General features: G+C 38.7%; 1 protein-coding gene across 4 annotated transcripts in view; it reads left to right on the forward strand.

Annotated features, from left to right (window-relative positions):
- Positions 1–17,620, forward strand: part of AGMO (alkylglycerol monooxygenase) — a 339,051-nt gene that overhangs the window by 283,872 nt on the left and 37,559 nt on the right. Inside the window, exon 13 of one of the 4 annotated variants that reach the window (XR_009462637.1) lies at positions 14,251–14,928. The exons of 2 other annotated variants lie outside the window; for them this stretch is intronic. Coding sequence is in view for 1 of the 2 variants with exons in the window: in XM_059728959.1 (XP_059584942.1) it covers positions 6,195–6,200 (6 nt within the window). In the remaining variant the exon portion in view is untranslated. Of the gene's footprint in view, positions 1–6,194; positions 6,451–14,250; positions 14,929–17,620 lie in introns of those variants that run through there. One more of the 4 variants, XM_059728959.1, reaches the window with a different exon arrangement.

The following is a 17,620-nucleotide window of genomic DNA, read 5'->3' on the forward strand; positions in this document are numbered from 1 at the left end:
TTCTCTGCTTGATGTGCTGGCTGTTCTGCATCCTATACTGAGGTCTCTAACCCTCCATACTCAATGCATAGCAGTGGTTCTTGACAGGTTCTCCCAGGGTGCTGCAAGACCCTTTCAAGAGCAATGCTGTGCTTGTGCTGCAGAAACTGTCCCATGCAACTCTGTTTCTAGGAGTCTTGTTCAAAGTTGGATTAGGAAGCAACTGCAGTAAGAGCAGGTACCTCTGCCAACATGATGTTTATTTGCAACATGCACCTAAATCTGGCTCTGAATATTTTCCCAGTTCAGCCTGCACCTGCCTCCTGGAAATAGAAGTGCACAGGACAGTTCAACCTGGTGACTATGGCTAATAATCAATTACCAGCTTTATGTATATATTTCATGAGGTAAAGAGTTTCCAATCTAAAAAAAACAAAATGGGGGAGAAATGAAAGTTCAATATTTTCATTTTACACAGTAGGAACTGACAGCTGGATTACACCAATGGAAAGAAGTGCTAGAGGGAAGAGGAATGAAGATTAGCTGATCCAAAATAGAATACAGTAAAATCTCAGTTATCTGGCATTTGAGTAACCAGAACACTCTATTAACCAGAATTTCCAGCTGGCTGGCTGGATGGGCGGGGGAGCTTGTGCACGGTATCTTCCACCGCCACCCACTACCCTGCACTGCAGCTGCTCTGCATGCAGCCACCGCCATCCCCCCCACACCCACCCTCTGTGTGCGGCCGCTGCCACCTTCTCTTCCCCCACTGACTCTGCATCAGGCCAAAAACTGCCAGCCTCAAGTAACCAGCGTTTTTAGATACTTGGCACCCCCCATTCCCAAGTCATGCCAGATAACAGAGATTTTACTGTATATGCCCTGTGATTTCTCTTCGGTACCTGATGTTGAAAATGTGATAAACAATGAGAAACATGTTTGAAAAGTTGACAAGTTCAAGTACCTGGGGTCAACCATTCAGCAGAATGCAGAGTTAGATGAAGAGCTTCTCTCTAACAAATTGTTAGAGAGAAGGTTCAGGCCGGACATCAGGAGACTACTTTACAGTTAGAGCTGCCAGGCTCTGGAATGGGCTCCCAAGTGAAGTGGTACTCTCTCCTACCTTGGGGGTCTTCAAGAGGAGGCTGGACAGATATTTGGCTGGGGTGATATGATCCCGGCACCCGTTCCTGCATGGGGCAGGGGTCGCACCTGATGATCTGTTTAGGTTCCTTCCAACCCTAAGTACTATGATACTATGAGCTGAACCATTGACTAACAGAAGGGTGGAGAAACTGGAAACTGGCAACAGGAATGTTGTGAGACAGAAGAGTATTGGCAAAGCTGAAGGTAAAAGTCTACAAGACGTGTGCATCCAGGGATATTGTACGGAGTGGAAACATGGCCCCTGAAGAAAACTCAAGAAAGGAAACTGAACATGACAGAGATGAGAATGCTGCAATGGATGTGTGGAGTGACCAAGATGGATAAAGTGAGGAATACTTACATCAGAAGATCAGTGAAAGTAGTGGAGGCATCTAAGAAAGTGTAAGAGAAAAGACTAGTGTGGTACAGGCATATTCAAAGGAATCCAGAAGAATACATGGGAAAACAAAGTTACCAGAATGGCACTACCAGAGAGAAGGAGAAGAGGAAGACTGAAGATGAGATGGAGAGATATAGTGGAGAGGGACATGAGAGAGGAGCTGGAAAAAGAAGATGCATATGACTGAAGCTGGTGGAGATCCAGGATCCACAACAATGATCCTGTTTAGATGGGACAAGCAAGGGAAGAAGAAGCAGAATAGGAACTGACTCACAGCAAGATGAAATGCTCTAACCATTGTTTCACAGGGAGACTGCAGCAGGGTTAGAAACTGAACCTTGGTCTTCTAAGACCTAGGCTAGTAAAGTAACCACAAGATGATCCTGCCTCTTGAATAACAAGGAAGAAACAGTGACTTATTATTTCTGACTGCATGGATTAAATATAACTGCAGTTTTTTAACTTTAATTAATCAGGTTTGACAGATGTTAGGCCTATAATTATTGCTGCTGCCTCTAATACCTATGTAGAGCATGAAACAACATTTTTATGAAGTGGAATGAGGACTTGTTTTAATCCTTGAGTTTTCTGTGCTACAAACAAATGCTTTACAAGTAAACTGTAATTGTACAGATGACCGTGTGGAAGTGCTGACAGTTCAAAATCTCTAATGTATTCATCTATATGTTGGATTGGTTTGCTTATTCATTTAGCACTGATAGAGTTCAAGATGTTGAAACATCTAGTTTATGTTAACTGACACTATTTTAAAGAAAAGGATGATTGTATGGACAGTGCCGAGCAAGTCTTGTTAGTCATGCTATCACTGTGCTGAAGTATATTGTATGTAATTCATGATTTGAAATGTTGTACAACTAACTCAGAAGGTTGGTTATCGTCTGGCTGAATGTTCCCATGGATAAGTACTTTCCAGTGGAATTTTTTTAACTTTTCAGTTGTGGAAAATTAGGGTTGGGTAAGCACTGTGATACTTGGAACAACAATTGGATTATTCATTTTATGCTGTAGTTTACACTTCTGATTTGTTTACTGAAAGCAATAATAGTCTAAGAAGAAAACAAGGAAGTAGAAAACTGGTTAAGAGCCATCTTGAGTTCTGTGTATATGCATGTTTGCTTTTACCTCTGTGTATATGTATGTTTGCTTTTACCTCTGCTTGCTCCTCTTCCTCCCTTATTGAACCTCTTACACATAGCCAGACAAACACCCTTTCACTCATCAGATGTTCACTTCCACAAACGATATTTCATTCTCCTGACTTTCAGCACGATTCATATCCCTCACATTCCTTTATGGCAGTGCACACTTGCTTACCCTTCCTAACAAGAAACACACATTGTAGTTAAACAGCAGAGGTCAGCATCACTCTTGCATCACAGGTCAAGCAAGATCACTTACATTCTTTATGAGGGTCATTTCTTCTCCCTGGGTGGGATATGACCTTTCCTTTTTCTTAGAGAGGAAACAACCCCAGATGTTCACCACCCCTTTTTCAGAAGGTTTGCTAGTCGGTACACCTTCATCTTTTCTTGTAAACATGCAGAATAGCCAGTGGTTCATCATTCAATACAAATCTTTATAGTTACATTAACTATTTTGACACATTTACACATTACATTTAAATACCAGCAGGCTAACATTTCCAATAGTTACCTGTCATGTACTGGAAAACTATCTCTATTATATATAATATAATATAGCATAAAATGTGGATACTTTGTTTTGTGAAATGTCATGATTTTTTTCTGTTTTACATGATTTTGAATCTTTTCCTTATATAATTTAACATAGATAAAACGGCTATGTATTTTTCAGCTGTCCATATTATTTGGCAAATATGAAACATATATATGCCCAGTAAAATTACTCTCAAACTGAATTTTGCTGGTGATATAAAATTGTATCAATCATAAAAAATTCCTTTTAACTGGAAAAGGAGTCATTTTGTCAACTAGGTAAATATATTGTTACAAATATTCCACCCTATTCTAATGTATTATTTGTCCTAAAATAAGGAGGGACATTAATAATGTCCTTCTCTACAGAGTCCCCACTAACATGGAGGAAGTAAAGGTAACATGAACTTTAGCTGATAGGGCTCCAGGAACTTGATTAAAAGAATTATTTGTTACTAATGCTCCCTTTCGTGACTGATTTTTGACAGTATTTTAAATAGGGTGAGTTTGTAATATTATACTACAGACACTAGTTAGAAAACAAGTTGCTCTCTGACTGGTAAATATGCTATTCAATTACCCTTTTGCAACCAGGAGTTGGGATAAGAATTATCACAAATCATTCTGTGAAATGTGTGGCAGGATAAAATGATAAAATTAGAGTTCATTATTTAAAAAAGAGATTATTTACCATTCTAACATTTTAAAAGATTTGAGGTTTTTATTATTTTTTTCTGGAAAAGTTAGGAGGTTGGTTTGAAAGTGGAACTGTATTTTCTGCTGCAGAAAATATTTTTTTTACTATTTTTAGGGCATAGGGGCAGCTGATGTGGGAGCTACTTACCTTAAGGGCTCCCAAGAGGCAGAAAGAACTCAATAGCTGTTACAACCATTAGGCATAGTCAGCATTGTTCCCTCTGTGAATAACCAGCTCTGCTCCTCCTGACAAGAGGTCAGGATCATGTTCTCATGTAGTCTGCTCTTTTTGGGGTGGTTTGCAAGAGAGAGCAATCTTTGCACTCAGAACTTCACAGATTTACACATTTCTGGGTAAGACCCTGGCCTCGCTGAAGTCAATGGGAATTTTGCAATGTGATTCATTTAGGCTAGGATTTTACCCACTGCTTGCAAATTCACAGAGGAAGTAGGAATTAAGATTAGAAGAAGCCTCTTTCACTTTCCAAACATCTGGCACTCTCCACACAAGGACTGTGAACTAAACAAGTATAGATTTTGTGGGTGGATACTTGGATAAAGTAAATTATTCCCACTTCTCAGTAATTTTACTATTTGTATTACATCAGGACTCATGGGTGACTGGTGCCTCTCAAGTTTGGGGGGCCATCAGATTGCTGATGGCAGGGGGGGGTCCCCCAATGGCCAACTGGGGGAGGTCCCCCAGCAGCCGATTGTTGAGCCTGGAACCATGATACTGGTGAAACCAGAAGTTGACTTCCGCCGGCACTTCTGGTTCCATGGCTGGTGCTTCCAGGGGCTGCACAGCCAATCTCAGGGGGTGCATGTGCACCTGCATGCACCCCCTACATGTCGCCAATGTCAGGACCTAGAAGCACCAGTTAAGGATCACAATCCATTGTAGTAGTCTGTGTAAAAGGAGTCTGTCTCACAGAACTCACAAAATGGGCGGAGGTAGCAAACAGGACAGAAAGATGATGATGACAAAGAGAACGATGACATAGAATCATAGAAAATGAGGATTGGAAGGGATCTCAGGAGGTCATCTAGTCCAACCTGCTGCCCAAAGCAGGACCATCCCCAGCTATATCCTCCCAGTTGAGGCTTTATTTATCCAAGTCTTAAAAAACTCCAAAGATTGAAATTCCAGTCTGTCTGGATAGCCTCTTCCAGAGCTTTATTACCCTCCAATAATATCCAATATAATTTCAGTTTGAAGTCATGCATTTTATTCCAGGTGATCAGAATTTTAAAAAGAGAGTGAACATACCGTATTTTCTTGTATATCACCCATACCATCCCCGCAAAACAAGTTGGGGAAAATTGCAATAAAAATGCAAGGAAAAGAGCTCCCCACAGGCCCAGAAATTTGGTGGGGGAGGTGGGGTAGGCAAGCTGTGGCAGTGTTAATTGCCATGGCTCCTAGAGCCACCCCAATTAATGCTGTCACTACTCCACCCCCAAAATTTCTGGATGCATAGGGAGCCCTTTTCCTTCCATATAGTGTACACCCCAATTTTCCCCAACTTGTTTTGGGGATAAGTATGGGTTATATTAAGGGAAATACAGTATTCCCACCCCTTTTTCAATTCTCCTAACCTGGAATTAAATTCATGACTTTGAACTGAAATTATTTCGGATATTTTAGGTTTAGTAAATAATGGTGTTTATATAGGTAAACAGGCAAAGTGCTCCATTGAACAAAAACTTGGGTAATACAAAGATCAGCCAGCATTTGTAAACTGAACTGTAGCTGAATGTAAAGAAACAAAATAGAGATACCTAGAGAACTAGCAGAGATATCATCACTCTGTCCCAACACTTGCATCACATAGTAATTTTGAAAGAGCCTGCTGTTCAGTTTCCATTAAGTTTGGCAACTTTGTTTGGCTGTTGCATAGTCCAAATTGAGCAAAGAGCCACTGCATTTAATTTTAAATTTATGTGTTCCGAAAATTTATATAAGGTAAGAAATATTCTTTCACTTTTATACTGTACCTCCAGTTTACATTTGTAGAGCTTCCATCAGCTTTGGCAAAGTGAAGATTAGTTTGATCCAACTTCTGAGGCTGGGAGCTAGTCCAAAACTCTGGTAGTCAGAAATCTGCTAAGTATGTTGGTGCTCTATTACCTGACACTTTTGGCCCAATTTTGAACATTTTTAAAGACTCCTTATGTTTTCTTGTGCATATAGTATTTGGGTCTCCTTCCCCTTCACCTCCCCCCAACAAGGTTAGAATTAAAGACTATTTCTCCTAAAATCTTTTCCACAGAACTAAATTCGTTATGAAGTATTTCCCCAGCCGGACACTTCTGGGACTACACAGCCAAAAAAAGAATGAAGAGACTGTAATATGGACATTCTTAACTCTCTTGATCATTTTAGCTTAATCTTCATTAATAAAACCTGAAAATTTCCAAAATGTTGATGCATACAAAGAATAGCCTTTGCTTTACCTCATCAATTTTCTCAGCAACTGAAAACTGATTCTGAATGGAAAAAATGAATTGCATAATCTGGAGACATACACAAGTCTTAATAACACAATGAGAATCAATCAAAAGTAGAAATAATCAAATTATTCTATGAATAACGGTCATTTTCTGGTTGAATTATTTTTTGTGAATAAAAGTTTCCCATCATTTAACTATTTCTGTTTAAGCAATCAAATGAGATGTACAAAAAAAAAAAAAAAAATAACGGCTGTGTTACAAGAAAACTCTTCTTGCTATACACGCTATATTTACATTTATTAAGATAGTACAATTCAAGTTCTAAATTTGAAAATATCAGAACAAAGTTCCTAACATATTTTTGAAGTTTTATACATATCATCTTGATTACATACTACTAGTGCTTTCAAAATTTTGATGGATGTCAAACAAAGTATATTCTCACCCAATTATTCTGAGTTGTATGAACTATTTTAGGTGTTTTCATACCCATGTTGGATCCCTAGCCAGTCCTCAAGGAATAAATATATTTAGGAGGAAGTAAAAGTTATGAGCTGTTTTTGAGCACAGAAGTTGTTAAATAAAAGGATAATAGGCACAAAACACACATCCAGAAGTATAATTTTCATGACGTCCAAAAAATAGTTATTATGTAAATAAGCTTTGCACTTTCCCAGCAGGTCCAACCAATATATAGGTAAATACAGAAGAGATTAGCTGTGGGGTAGGATGCAAAGAGGCATAACATGGGAAGAGTGTACCTGGGGCAGTCCTCTCTCACCGTTTCCTCACTAGACAACACACAGGAGCAGCCACAAGCAGCGGCATGGGTAGTATGTCATGGGGGGCAAAGTGTTCTGAGAATTGTAGTTTTCTAGAGTGGCAGTGGAGTTTGCTGCTCCTGGGGGGAACTTTCACCCTATTTTTTTTTAAGCATGTCATGAGGGCATGTTGAGAGGACAAAATAATTGCTAATTTCATGGGCAAAAAATGGGGTCAGTTCTCTCCACTGCAGCAGCAAACTTCACTGCCATTCTATAAAACGGTGATTCTCAGAACGCTGTGTACTCCATGACGCACATAACTCATGCCACTATAATGTGCACCTGGGAAGTGGAAACCAAGTTGGGAATGGGAGAGTGAGTATCCCGCATCCACCCGTCAGGCATCCCTCCCCTTTGGCAGACCCAGGGCATGCGCTCCATTTGCCCACTCCACATTAAGCTACTCAGAATGCCATATAATTAGGAACTCATATACAACTAGAAATGACACACTAGAATGTCCTTTCAAAAACTTAGCTTAGAAAATATTGCTGATTCTTATATTCCATGTATTACCTCACAGAACATACATACATGAATAAAGAGAAGGAGTCTTAATACCTTTACTTTGTACCCTGATACCTGAGAATTTAAGCCAAGATCTTGCACCTTTTAAGTCAATGTAAGCTTTGTCATCCCAACAGAAATAACATCAACTTCCATCAGCACTTTTTTCTCACGAAAGAAAAGAGAAAGTGAGGATGGAGAGAACTTTTAAACTACTTATTAAAAACACAAGAATAAAGAATAAATCTAACTAAAATTACTTTGCCAATTTATTACAAAAGTTCTCAACATATTTTGCAAAGTTTTCCTCTTGACACCACCCCGAACTCCCACTTACTCCAGACTCTCCCCATTGTGAGTGCTCTATATCACATGGGTAATCTCCAGCTTTATAGGTCACAGAAAATATAAACTAGCCTTTCACCTCTAGCTGCCCCTCCACTCAGTTTCCTCTCAGAAATATTGGCTTCACCAGCTAAATACTGCTTTTCACATAATGAAATTCACAAGTGCATGGGAGGAAATGTGATTTTTCTGCCCCCACAATTTCAATAGCAGTTTATGCCTTTAAAAAGCAAATTGCAGAAGGGAATAACTTTGAAAGCAAACTGGAAATATAAAGACAGGAAATGAGTCTGTGACTGTATAACTGAGTTCATAAATGGATCTTTTTTAGGTACGAAACTGGGCTTTTACAATAGAAAAATCACCTACTTAACTATTCTCAGTTTCAGCACTGTAGGAATATGAAATAAATCCATGTTTAGTTCTAATATATCATTCAATTGATCAGATTGATTCAAAACAACTGGAGTTCTGGCAGTTAGGCTTGAGGTCCCATACCTTTGTTAGAATACTGAAACTCTACATAGACTATTTTAAATTCCTAAACCAGTATAGACTAGAAATGCTTCTGTAACCCCCCATGAAATTAGTAAATTGGTTAGACCTAATCTACAGGAAACAAACAAAGGAGAAGGAGAAGAATGGTGTTCAGCATTGTTTTCATCAGACTCTAGTTTAAAATCTCAAAGGATGTGATATCTTCTTGGTGTGTGTATTCTCCTAGATTCCATTGTGCACTAGAGTACACAATTCTAGGTAGAGATGCTGCACCCTACATATCTCATTAAAGGAGGTGGGGACCCAAAGAGAGGGACACTGGATCCAAAATCTGTGAATAATCAGTGAACTGAGAAAGTAGTGTTAACTCTGTTGCTTATAAAGTTCAGTTCATGATAAATCTAGTAGGGTTGGTGAGTAGTAGGAGGAACCAGACTGAATCTATGGGCCTTAGAAAACTTGTGTATCCTTGATGAAGTAAAAAAATATTTTTTTTTGTTTTCAGCCTAGTGGTGTTATGGCAAATATTCTGAACCCCCATATATGACCCAGAAATAAAGAAAATGATTGTAGAATAAAGGAAGCACCATATATCTTAGGAAAATGAATCTTGATCTAGATCTCACTTAGATATCCTTCATTCCACACTAGCTGTCACAAGACACAGAAGTTGACAGGAGCAGAGACAAATAAAAATACGGGAATATTAGTAAGGACAAAAAAGTGAATGTGAAAACCCAGATAGGTTATCATAATGTCATAGAACCATAGAATAGTTTGACTGGAAGGGACCTCAGGTGCTCACTGAAGTCCTAATGCCTGCTCAAGGTAAGATCAATGAGCTTCAAATCAATGAGCATAAAAAGACATGAGGGAGAGTTAGCAATGCTAACCTGAATTCAGGCAGAAGGCAGGCTGGAAGTGTACCTTATAGACTAGCTGAATCTGAAATGTATAAGCATTCAAGAGCCACAGTTCGCTTCATCAGATACTAACTAATCTGAAAAGGTGTACCCAGGACCAAATCCAGGATTTCCCAAAGGGAGGTGTGGAGCCAGCAACTCACACAGCAGGAGTGGCTGCACCCCCTGCTCCCAACATCTTCCACCTGCACTGGTGTGCTTAGTCCACTCAATAGGGATCTTCAGGGTTTAAGTCTCTAAAACAGATAAAATCCCACCTTCCTTCCCTTTTGGGTTTATAGGAATGTCTCATCACTTCTCCCTCTCTCATCCCTTTCCCTCGCATGTCACCACTGCTTTTCCCACTGTCCCAAGGTGGGGAAGAAAATAGAATTGACTGAATAGCATCTTACATTTATTTAAATATAATTCTTTTTTTTTACTATGTGTTGGAGGAAATAAATGTCTTCTTCAGTAAAGTAAAACATCTTAAACATATTTAAATCTGTTTCATCTTTGCTGTATTTTTTAGGGTACAATTCTTTTGTACAAGTATGTGCCAGATTCTGCTGTGTTATGTGCATCCCAGCTCATGACTGTAGGATTATTAATATATTCATAACGAAGTGCAAACTATACCTTTCAGTAATGCCTTTTGTTTTGTGTATGTAAACCAGATATACAGCATTTCTCTAACCCTAGACTGTAAAATTAATCAATGCACTATTTAAAAAATGAACGTTTACTTCTCATTCAGTGTTAGATTTTTTTAAACATACAGTTCTCATGAATTGCTCCTTATTATGTGGTTTTCAAAACTCATCTAATATAAAACTTTCAGATAATTTAAAATGCATTGACATCTCTTCTTTGTAGCTGTAAGTTGATCATATTGTTTCTGTTAACCACATTCCAATCATTTCCTATTTCACAATTAAACATAAGAAGTTAATTTCAGAAATGTCACACTCTAAATCTTAACCACTTGAAATGCTCTCTTTCATAGACAAAATGTATTTTATAGCACCATGATTTTTCTCTGAGATGCATTTGAATAGTATTATCTTAATTTCTAGCAACAGTAACTGGGCCTTCATACCTAGAGGTTTCTAAATATTCAAAATATTTAATATTTACCCTGACTAAATATTCATATTTAGCCTGACTATGCTAAATCCACAAAGAGACAGTGGTACCTAACTACCACTTTAATCACCTAAGTCCAACATTTAGATGCCACTGGGAGTGTCTACACATGCATTAATGTATCTTTACTAATGCACATTAAATTTAGTACCTCCGATTGAGGGTGCCTGTACACATGCGGAGAGGCTGCTCTGACTTGTAATTACAATGCATTGGAGCAGAACCAACTAATCAAGTTTGCTGGAGTGTGGTAATTACTGCATGTCAGCAGACTCCAGTGTTAGTGTCCCTGCACTGAAAAATGGGGACAGGGGTGCTTTAACTACAACTGGTTCGATGGGCTTTAGTTAAAGTGCCCCCACCTCCATTTTCAGTGTGGGGATGCTGATACACATGACACTTCGGGCACTTTAATTAAAGTGGCTCTCACCTTCTGCCCCTCTTCCCCCTCTCCTGGAGGACATCTATAAATGCCCTGAGGTACTTTAATTATTGAGTCATAGGGTATTCTGGTACAAGTCTTCCCTAAAATCTCTAGCTAAAGATGTTCTGGTTCATATAAAATACGTCAAATATTTATTGGAGCAAGCACTAGGACCCAAGTGTCCTAGGTTGTTCACAGGTATCCCAAGTTATACATAGTTAGTCATTCACAAAGATCAATTAGATGATGTTAATAAGCAGATTATTCCAGTTTAAAACAATGTTTTAAATACAGCAACAAGGCCTGTAAAATGTATTTCCCTAGAACAGTGGTGCAGGAAGACAATTCAGTATCCATGCCTACTATGGGCTCCTTTGCTCATCAGTGGCAACACCTTTTTATCTAGGTTCAGTTAGCTTATGTCGATTTCCTCTTAGTACATTTCACCTCAGTGCTTTTCTTTATCTTTTCATGTATCTAGTCCTTAAAATCTTTAAAGTTGTCTTTAGTTACCAAAGAGTAGTGTACGTATTCCTGCTCCATGTTCTTTCCTGTTCCTGACTCGCTGCTAAAACTTTTCATAAAACCAGGCTGCCACCTGGCAGAATTGTCCTCTTAACTGCCAGACCCATTTACAAGCTGAAAAACTAGCCTCTGTTTCAACCTAGACCTCTCCTTTTGTTAAGGTCATGGTCCCCAAGAGGTTGCCAATTGTACCTTTCTGACCTTCCTATTGCAAGCTTTTCCCCACCCTTAAACAAGTTTCCAGTTCTTCCTGCAAATCTCTCCAGACAAATGTTATGCTACCTCCCATTCTCCTGCCTCTGATCTTTTCCAGCACCATCCTGACCTCCCCACCCAGTACTGTTTTGTACTCCCAGGATTTAGAGCACATTCTGCTTGTGTGTGTCATCCAGTCAGAACCTAGATAATGTTTAGAGCATTACATGATTATGGTGATATTTTTATCTTTTATTTTTTTAAGTTAACGGGTAGGGAACATTACTGTGCTTATCCTTTATAGGGAAGAATTTCTTACTGATTACCCCAATGCTAACAGTTTAAACTATAGTATTCTTTGCTCAGTAATTCCCATGAGAGACTCTTCATACTAAGAGATAAAATGGACATAGAAAAAAAAAGAGAAAAATACTAGGCAGTAAGGCTATAACGAGGGATTACAATCGATGTGTTGGAAGAACATGGGTCTTGGGCAAAGCAACCTGAAAATGGCATAATTACTTAATTGACAAAGAACTGATATAGCTGACTCATTGCCATCAACCACACTCTTCTTTCCCATGTTGGGGGCCTACCAAAGTGTCTTGTACCCTAACAACCCTGATAATAGAGATGGCAGCAGGTGGTTTTACCAACCTGAAGCTTTCTCTTTGAGACTGACTGTGCAGCCCAAGGGAAAACAAACTGTTTTATCTTTGCACATTTTTTCTCAAGGTACCAATGTACTAAACAGCTAGGCATGTGAATCTAGCCTACTGAGCATGTCAAGGACATGAAAAATAATTAAGGAATATTTCTCTTCCATATATTAGGTGCCTAAATGGCAGTTGCATATTGGCCAAATCTAATCTGCTTAAATCCTTGAAAAACCATTAACACATCAATGTTTGTAACATTCTTTCATTTTAGCTTGAAGACTAAGTCAGAGAGAGTGCTGGTGAGGAGAAGGACCCACCTATCTTTTGCATTCATGTTTTTTAAGGGGCTCAAGCAGGATGGAAGATAATTGCCTACGTACCACTTGGAAGCTTAATAGATGGAATAAGATCTAGGCCCTAATATGTCTCTGCCATTGAGAAAAATTGAAGCAGAATGAATTGTAGAAATTAATTATGTCTAGGAAAGGAAATGAGGGAAGGCTGGTGAGGAACATTTCAATAATCAGCACAGGCTGTTCAAGACATGAATAACATGTTCTAAATTAGGTGGCCTTTCCTATATATATATATATATATATATATATATATATATATATATATATATATATAGGAAAGGCCACCTAATTTTATATATATATATATAGCTCTTGTGCAGAAAATCTATTAATGCCAATGCAGTAAAATGATCAGGTTCCTCTGTCTAGAGCATCATTACCTCTGAATAAAGTTTCTTTGAATTCCTCCATCTCTTATTAGGTAATAAGAAGAATTGGAAAAAATGTTCATATGCTGCTGTTCTGAAACACATTCCCTCAAAAAGAATGGTGCTGCTTACTTTTGTAAGCTCAGGATTTAACTTTTATAGAACTTGTTGGTCTTAAGAAGAAATGAGAATATTCTCTAGGGTGCTACTCCTTTTGATGGCTGTCTTATATTTCAGATCCCTGGAACTGCTTAATGTTTTGCATGACCTTAAATCCATTATTCTGCCTAAAAGTATTGCAGGTGCATGTGTATCTCAAACAGAAAATAATGTTGTCATTCCTCCTTGAGTCATATGGTCTTTGTAGTACCTCCAGATATAAATAACCTCATTGTCTTCATTGAAAATCTTCATGCCTCATGAGAGTCCACATTCCTTTGCTTATTTCATATCATAATCATAATATCGATAATACTTGGCTAAATCATTTTTAATCCATGGGAAATGCCTTTGCATTCATTCAGTCAGATTCACCCTATTACAGGAACCTATATCTTGCCTTTGCCAGAATGCTGGATTTGGTGACATGAATTTTTTTCTTATCTCTGATTGGTTGATTTTCTTCTGAGTCATAAATTTCTTCCAACCAGCTTTACTTAGCTCTGTCAGAAATCATATTCAATGAGAAGAATGAATGTTTTTAATAGTTCCTTAGCTGTTGCATATACTATTCTGTTGTCATGGCCTTTCTAAAGTTAATTTTTTTTTAAATATAAGCAGATCATTTTCTTTTGTTATCTCTGGCTGCTGCATTCCCTATTCTGTATTTCCTTCAGTGGCTGCTTTTTAGAATTGTTAGCAGAAAAATACTGATATGAAAAAACAAAAACATGAAAAAAAGAAAAATCCCATAAGAAGAAGAGGAATAGTCTTATTAAATACCAAAGATTCTCCAATCATTATCTTTACAAGTAAATAGTTACTGAGAAATAAAAATGGAATAGTGTCATCTGAGGACCAACCCAACTTTTTCATATTATAATAAACTCTGGTAAATTTTAGTCATAGTAGGACTCATTTTCCATATTTGAACCTAAACAAAATCCAACTCTCTTTTTGTTTTTAGATTTCAAGAGAAAACGAGCACATTTTTTATTCTGATCTGAAAAATAAGCAAATCTAATTATAGAAAAGATGGGTAGCAGTTTTCCACCTTAGGAATGAGAGTGGAGAAGACTGAGGCTCCCTACCAATCTTTACAATTGCTGAGGTGGTTGCAAGGACTCCTTTAGTTGCTGGCTACAATTCTTCAAGCAAAATGACTCAGATTGGGTGGATCTGATGGGGAATTATTGAAAAGATGAAAGATACAACCCTTGGGGCATCATTGTCCTTTTGCCAGTCTCACACCCTTTGCTTCAGTTTAGTTAATTTTTTTCATTGACTCTCTCAAGTGGAAAAAAGAGGAGCTACTTCCTATGCAGCAGTAGATTAGAAGTCAGCTAGAGCTTGAGTCTTTCGCTACTGGAACACTAGCTAATTGCTCTTCCATTTTGGTTTGCTAGATATATTGAGGCAACAGCTGCTTTAAACAATTCCATGGTCATTACAGTAGGCATTACATTTTTCACTGATTCAAAAGACAGCATTCAGTTGGATCACTGAGAACTGTCACCAATTATCACACAGACTGAGGGAGTTTTAGACTGCAACTGGAATCACATTTCATTTCATCTTATTACACCCTGGGACTCAGGTGATGACCCAATCTTAATATTATGGATAACGGCTACACAAGTTTTGTGTAAGTATTTTATGTAGATCTGAGATACGTCCAAAATGTTCATTTTTTTTCAAGATTATAAAATATCTGAGTTGAGTTTAAATACTGTAAATGATTTTTGGCCTTGAATGCTGACTGGCCTGACAGTCAGTAATATTTTAATATATTGAAACATATTTAATTGCAGTAAAGCTTGCTGTTTAGACCATCATGTATCAAGCACTGAAAATTCTGAAAAAATATCCCTTTGTTCTGAAAATAACACTTCTAAAACATATGCCCTAACATTCAGCACCTTTGAATCACACTTCATTATTTGGTGTACAACTCTTCAGCTGATGAGAAGATAATGTAAATGTGTGGAAAGAAGGCAACCTAGAAAAAAAAACAATGCACCAACAATGGCCTTACTAAAAGCTTAACTGTGCTTTCATCTATTTTTCTCATTGCTTGAGCTTGAAGGTGGGTAATGATAAAGGCATATAAAATAAGACCCTCCTTGTGGTGGTTGTAATCATAGATAAATACAAATATTACCTTTTCATTATCTTAAAATTCTAACACAAATACACTTTTACAATGTGTCATCTGTGTTTGTACACAATAATCATAGACCTATAAAGTAAAACAAGGCAGTGGGTCAAATTTATTAAGTTGGCAGGAGAAATTAATTTGGCCTAAACTGCCAGACACATCCTTGAGCTCATAAAGTGATTTCAGCTAATAGCATCAGTAACTATTTTAGCCATCATTCAATAGATCTTCATTGAATATACAAAGGCAATAATTCTCAGCCTGAACATGTCAGTCAGCTTGGTCAGATAAAGCTACTTTGAAAAACTGTCTTTTTGAGAATTTTATTATTAGAATTTTAAAATTTTTGATAGGGGCATTTTTTTCATAGAACATTTATTCATATGTGTAAACATTCCAGTTATAAAACAAAGGCTTAGAAATAGCTATGATGTTTTAAAACTGCTCATGAACAAATCATATAATATTGTGTGCAGATTTGCTGAGTGTGCACAAAAATAGCCACTGAAACAACTAACTAGTACAGCTGTGCGAAGCTTCAGGGGCTGATTTGATTTGGAGGAGATTCAGCCCAATTTGGTGGCCAAATCTCCAAATCTGAATCAAATCAAGCAACCAACAAAAAGTGCTCAATTGATTAGAAGCTCTCTGAATCAATCTGAAAAAGATTTGAAAAGCTTCGGAGATTCAGGCAGTCCCTGCTTGCTGCCACAGGGAGCTTAACCCAGACTCCATGCAGGTAAGTGGGGGGGGCGCAGAGTGGGGGGGAGAGAACCAACCAGGGATCCCTGCCAGGCCCCACCCCCTGCCTGCTCCCCTGAGTGCCCACCGACCCTTGCCCACTCTCCCAGCCCCACCCCCACGGCTGCCCCAACCAGCCTCAGTTTCTGGTTCTTAAAAAAAAAAAAAAGCCCCCACTCACTGGCTGCTGCAGTGGCCATCGGCGCTTCTGGGGACATGTGGCAGAGCCCCCCACATAGCATGGGGCAGTGGGGGACAGTGGGGATCACCCCACCACCATCTGGCAGGAGCCAGTGAGTGCAGGGATTTTTTTTTCTTTTTTAAAGAGCCAATGCTGGGGCTGGGTGGGGCAGCCATTGTGGGGGGTCTGGGAGAGTGGGCGGGGGATGAAGGCTCATGGCAGAGCCCCCCATGCAGTGTGGGGCAGCAGGGATCACCACCCCACCCTGGCCTAGCAGCAGCTGCTGAGTGCTGGGCTTTTTTTTTTTAAAGAGCCGGGAGGCTGGGGCTGGGTGGGACAGCCATTGACAGCCATTGACAGGGCTGGGAGAGTGGGTGGGGGATGGGGCCTGTTTGATTCAGAGATTCGGCTGATTCGGCGGCGGCTGAATCTCCAAATCAGATTCGGCTGAATTGATTCGGGACAGTGATGTGAATCACCAAAAAGAGAGTAGAGTGGCAGCTTACAGCTTAGAGACTATCTGGGTCGGAGAGGTATAAGCAAACCTGAAAGCTTATACCTCCCTAAGCCATTTAGTCTCTAAGGTACTACCCTGCTCTCCTCCTGCCTGACTTCAGAGTAACATGGCTATCTATTGTCCATAATAATTACATGTGTAAATTAATAGTTGTTTCACTTGGTGTTTTTCTGCACACTTAGCAGATTTGCACACAATATTATACAGGTTGTTTATGAGTAGTTTAAAAACATCTGGGCTTTCACTTCTATATATTTATTAGCACAGTTTAACTTAATTAGGACCATTGGATCTCTTCTTTATAGAACTAAATGGAAAGGGTCAAAATATATAATAGAATTTCATATACTATTCTGTCAAAAATTTAAAAATCATCTCTCTACATAAATAATAGGAGCCAAAACATACCAGGTAAGAATCTATTCTGTGTTATCTTAGAGGTACATCAGAGTACTGGCATCCAAGAGAAAGCAAGGGGTAAAATGACTTTAAGTCATTCTTACCTTTTATGCAAAGGCTAAATCCCCAGTGTGATTTAGTAAGTCCCAAAAGGATATCTAAGTTACAGTAGCCTGTCTCCACCTGTGGGCAGCAGCAGCATAACCCGGAGTCTCTGCATTTGCAGCCTAGACCAATAAATCCTTTTCACCTCCCCAGGATATGCTATTGACAAACCCATGTGTCAGAGTCACAAGACACAGTCAGATACTCTTATCCTCTGTAATTGTACTGGGAGACCT

Source organism: Alligator mississippiensis, chromosome 5, assembly GCF_030867095.1.
Source record: "Alligator mississippiensis isolate rAllMis1 chromosome 5, rAllMis1, whole genome shotgun sequence".
Taxonomy (NCBI): Eukaryota; Metazoa; Chordata; order Crocodylia; family Alligatoridae; genus Alligator; species Alligator mississippiensis.